The sequence below is a fragment of the Miniopterus natalensis genome, chromosome 4, assembly GCF_054644295.1.
Source record: "Miniopterus natalensis isolate mMinNat1 chromosome 4, mMinNat1.hap1, whole genome shotgun sequence".
Lineage (NCBI taxonomy): Eukaryota > Metazoa > Chordata > Mammalia > Chiroptera > Miniopteridae > Miniopterus > Miniopterus natalensis.
In genome coordinates this window covers 22,610,659-22,615,819 of record NC_142084.1, presented here as the reverse complement: position 1 = coordinate 22,615,819, position 5,161 = coordinate 22,610,659, and the positions used below count along the sequence as shown (strand labels likewise).

Here is a 5,161-nt window from a genome sequence, read left to right as displayed (position 1 = left end):
CTGACTGGATCGTTTAGTGGAGACTGGCAATCTGAATTTTTATAACCCTTCCCACAGCGGGGCCAGCGGGGAACCAGGAGGCCCAAAAGAGAATTCACTCTGCTCCTTTTTCCGTTTGTACTTTGTATCCAAAGCAAGCATTCCTTCGCTAATGTAAGAGACCAGTTCACTGAAAAATAAAACCTCCAATTTCCCGTATCTGGTGGACTCGGGTCATACACTGCCAGCCTAGCACATATGGTGACCCAAAGCAGTCTGAGGACAGGAGCTGGGCAGGCCCTCAGGGGTCACGAAACAAGACTGCTGGCGCTCCAGGTGCATGGCTGATGCCGGGCCCCCCTCAGGCCCTTTCTCCTGCCCCTGGAGTAAGCCCATCCAGATCTTTGAAACTGCCCGAGACCCCTCTCAATATTAAGTCCACAAGAAATCAAACACTTTCCTTTATGCGACGATGGATTTTCCACGAAGTAAAATTAAGATGAGTAAAGATGTGGTTTCTAGATAGTGCCTGGCAAAGCAGAGACCAGGGTGTGAAGCGTCATCACTTGGGCCTATAAAAGCTGCCACAAGAGACCAAGGCCACAAGCCACTCGCTCAGGTCAGCCTACGTGTCTGCTCCTGGCTCCTCTTGCATTAGCTCTGGGCTCCATGGCGCTCTGGTTGACCTTGGTCGTTGTTCTCACCTGCTGCAGCGGTTTTGCCTCCCCAGGCCCGGTGCGCCCCCTCACGGCCCTCAAGGAGCTCATTGAGGAGCTGGACAACATCACCCAGAAGGTGAGTGCCCTCTGGCCAGGGTCCTAGCTCTAACGGTGTGGGGTGGTTGACTCTGGGGAGTGTACTGGTCATGGTCTGGGTCATGACGGCTGGGCCTGGTGCTAAGATGCCTGTGGGTCAGGAAGAAGCCCCAAGGACCAGGGGCCAGGTCACGAGGGAGAGAATGGAGCCAGGCTGGGGATGCAGCAATAGGGATGGACCCAGGAAGGAATTTGGGAGAGCCCCAGGGACCACTTGTTCCCCAGGCCTGGCCCTGCCTGCCCCGGCAAGCTCCCACTCAGCCTTTCCTGAACAGAGGAAAGCGAAGGGCCAGCACCAGCTTAGAACCATCTGGCATTTGCCAACGGGATCTGAACGCAGTAATGGGGCCGCTATTCACAGCGTCTTAGTTGAGCCCATTCTCGTGGAAGTGTTCAGCAGCAGGGGCAGCTTCTCTCCCAGTGGTGACAGCTCACACGTCTGAGCACTGACTGTGAGCCAGGCCTGGTACTGGGTGCTTACATCTCATTCCACCCGTCAACCGCCTCAGGAGGCAGGTGTGATGACCCCGTTTAACCTCAGTGAAGTTAATTCTCAAAAGCCAGGTTCAGACCAGTCTTGGCCAACACCAAAGTGCCCATGCTCTGAACTGCGGTGTCCCCAGTTCAGAAGGCAGGCGTCTATGCACTAGATCCCACTGCCTCCATCCTGTTGGCCTGGCCACCCCTCCCTCACCTGCCCCCGCCGGTCCTTCCCCACAGGCCCCCTCTTGACCAGCCTGGTGGCTTCTGCCCCCTTACCCTGGCCAATGGCGAGTATCACGCAAGGCTTGTCCCTTAGTCATTCCGTTTTTCTCTCAAAGGCCCCTAGAGAATGCGTCTCCCTGACTGCGCAGAGCGGAAAATGGGGTTCAGGAGCATTGAGGGGGCCAGGCCTGCCTCAGTGTAACATCAGGGGTGCTCACTGTCTTTTGCTTCCTCAGGCCCCCCTCTGCAATGGCAGCATGGTGTGGAGTGTCAACCTGACAGCTAGCCCGGTAAGGACCCCTCGGACACTGGGACCCCAAGGCCTTGGGCTCATCTCTGAGCCTCGCTCACAGGGCTGGGGGCTCTAAGCGAGTTTAAAGAGCTACTCTCTCCCCTCCCACCACCCAGACCCCACCTCCACCAGGCCCCTCAGCACCCCTCCTCCCATAAACTCACTGAAGGTGTCACCCAAGCCACAGGGCTGGGGCGCCACGGGGCCTGACACTGCACCCTCCTCCCTGCAGTACTGCGCAGCCCTGTACTCACTGATGAACATCTCTGACTGCCGTGCCATCCAAAAAACCCAGAGGCTGCTGAACACACTCTGCCAGCAGACGACTTCAGCCGGGGTAAGGCCCTTGCCCCACACCCTTCCCTGCACCACTCCTGCCAGCCCTGGACTCGCCCCAGGAGCTCCAGGGAAACCTGGCTGAGCACCTGAGGCAAGCGCCCACCTGGGGGGCAGGGAGGTCCACTGTGGCAGCAGGGACACGGCCTTTGGGATTTCCAGGACCTGGGCATGAGGGCTCCTGACTCCTACCCACATCCGTAAAATCAAAGTCATGACAGTACCCACCTCATGGGGTCTTCTCTGAGGATGCAACGTTCTGACCCCGGAGCGCCCCTGGCGTCGTCCCACTAACGCGTTGGCCTCTCTGTCACTACAGCAGGTCTCCAGCCAGCCTGTCCGAGACACCAAGGTCGAAGTGATCCACTTTGCCAAAAGCCTCCTCCAGCAGTTAAGGAAAGCTTATCGCCACGGAAAGTTCAACTGAAAGCGTCCAGCATGAACTACCAGCGTCACTGTCAGCAGAGACTGACCCATTTAAGTTGCAGATTCATTTTCCTTTCGGATGTCAGAAATTTCTCGGGGAGACGGGGTGGAGGGTGAGGGAGGGGGTAAGATTTCCTAGCTTAGACCTCAGCCTGTGCTGCCTGCCTTCAGCCCAGCCCGACCCAGCCTTGCTGCCCAGGGCTCGGGGCTCCACATGGAGGGTCTCCTCCATCTGGGGCTCCAAGCTCAGTGGAGGAAGGTAAAAATTTTGCCCCACATGACATTCCCTTCCTTAGAGCAAACTGTAGCGTTACAGGGGGCGCCACCCTTGCCAAACATATGGTGGGATAGGGGCCTGCTTCACAGAGGGCAAGTGAGGCAGAGAGCAGCTCAGGTGTATTTCTTCTTGGCCTTATTTATTACTGTGTGTTATTTAAACAAGTGTGTCTGTCTGTGCCGGGGATAGGGAGGGACTTCTGTGCCAGAACCTGGAGCCAAGGGCATGGAGACCTGGGCTCCAGCACTAAAGCAGCGGCCCTAGGAGCCCCTGGGAATAAGTACTGTGTGCAAAATTCTCTACCTCACTGGGGTCCTGGGCTGAGGCTCTTGTCTGCCCACCAGCAGTTGGCCCTCAACCAAGGAGTAATTTATTATTTTCCCTTGTATTTAAAGTTAAGTATTAAAATATGTTATTAGAGTTAATATATACAAGAGCAACCTAGAACACTGCATTGGTATGTGTGGATTCAGGGGAGAGGTCATCGAATAAGGTTTTCATTGACTTTGTTAAACTGGAAGCCACAATAAAGATGGTGACGAGATACCTCATGGTGTTTGCCTTTTGTTTCGACCTTTGGGAACGCTGGCCTAAGTGTTCCTAAGACTCTGTGAGGCAATTCTGGAGACAAGCGTATTGGAGGAGGGGCCCAGGATGGAGTGGAGAGGGAGCAGGGGACAAGACCTGGGATGGAAAAAAGTGAGCAAGCTCCTGGGGGAAGGAGGCCCTAGCCTGGGGGAAGTTCCCCCACCTACCCCCGGCAGAGAGCGGGGAAGCTGGGCCAGGATGTCAGAGTTCAAGGAGGGCATCTGAAGCAGACAGAGACCTCAGAAGTCATCTCATGATCATAGCTCTTGATGAGTGGCCAACCTGCACCTAGTACTTCCACACACCCTCCTGCATCTCCCTCACAACCTCTCTGAGGCTCAGAGAAGGAAGCTGGCTTGCTCAAGGTTACATGAGGCGTAAAGACAGGATTTGAACCCAAAACTCACTCCAACTCCTCTTAACAACACTTAACAACCCTGCCTCCCTCTTTCCAACTGTCATCTGGCCCAAATGCTTAACCTTTATAATATTTTCATCAACCTGCTTGGGCACCTCTTTTGATGAGGAGCTCACTACCTACTATCAAGGGACAGTCCATTCAATTTCCAAACACTTCTCATCATTAGAGTGCACACTTACCACCTCTGTGAATGAAGATGCACCAATTGGCTTGTGGCTCCTGGACTGTGAAGCGACTGAGGTAGAGAGCCAGGGTCACGGGGCCCTGGTCAGATGGCTCATCTGAGCAGGTCTTTCTGCTTCTCCCTGGCCTAGGCCAACACCTGGAGTGCCAGAAGCAGCAGGCCTCAGCAAGCCACAGCTGATGGTCATGCCCATCTTCAGTGGTTTCCACTGAGAATCTTTGGGAGGTGCCAAGAACCTAGGGCTTCCCAGAGGACGGCATGCCATTCCAGTGGGTTGTGGGTCATTGGAAAGCAGTCTTGAACTCTGAGTGGCAGGCAGGTATCTTCCCTGGGGAGCCCAGAGCCCCGTGGAAACATCTGCAGTAATGCTCAGAAGTCAGTGGAGGCCACTCAGGAGCAGCGAGGGCTTCTGCATGCAGCAGAGGCCAGTTAGGGCAAGTCCAGGGGCAGATGACCACCCAGACTGCAGTGGGGTGGCCCCTCATCTGCTCTCAAACAGAGGTTAGGGAAGAACACACAACTGATGGAGCAGGATGCTAGGGGTGCTTGGCCCAGAGAGGGAAGACCTGGGGAGGGGCATAGGAGCTGAGCGTCCCACGGGCTGTCCAGAGCAGGGGCTGGTCTGGTCCCTATGGTCCCAAGGGGTCCCAGAACCTGTTCGGTCCCACTACACTTTCTGAGGACTGCCTGTGGCCTGCACTGCACCAGCTTTCTGGTGCAAGACACCACATGCACACAAGGCTGAGCCCCAGCAAGGTGTCTTTAGACAATGGAGGGTCTGAGGAAGGGTGCTCTACCCCGTGGGTGGGGAGGTTCCAAAGTTGGGGATGCGGATAGGAGGCAGATCTCCGCTATCCCTCTCCATCCAGACATTCCAGAAGTTTAAGGCCAGAAGGACATTTACGGAAGATTAACTTTTTAAATATAAAACTTAGCAATCCATCTGCTCCCATGTCCTCTCTGTCTGACCAAGGCATTGGCCTATCTGTCCAAAAGGAAGATGGAAAATCTTCCGGTGAAATTCTATGTGAATCTCAAGAACAGAGACTGGAATTGAGGCTGGTGTGGGGGAGGGCCCCTTAGGATTTCCCAGGGCTATATTCTGAGCCCTGCAGCCTGGAGGGCCCCGTGGCTGGGT

At 55.3% G+C, this 5,161-nt stretch overlaps 1 protein-coding gene across 2 annotated transcripts; it reads left to right on the top strand.

The window, feature by feature from the left end:
* Positions 1-621: 621 nt before the first annotated feature.
* On the top strand, positions 622-2,554 carry IL13 (interleukin 13). Of its 2 annotated transcripts, none has more exons than XM_087815940.1 (4): positions 622-780; positions 1,736-1,789; positions 2,024-2,128; positions 2,447-2,554. In XM_087815940.1, the coding sequence occupies exons 1-4, from the start codon at positions 649-651 to the stop codon at positions 2,552-2,554; spliced, it is 399 nt and encodes a 132-aa protein (XP_087672066.1). In that variant the 5' UTR covers positions 622-648. The 2 variants fall into 2 exon arrangements, with proteins under 2 accessions (XP_087672066.1, XP_087672065.1); XM_087815939.1 differs by having other exon boundaries at positions 649-774.
* Positions 2,555-5,161: the final 2,607 nt, after the last annotated feature.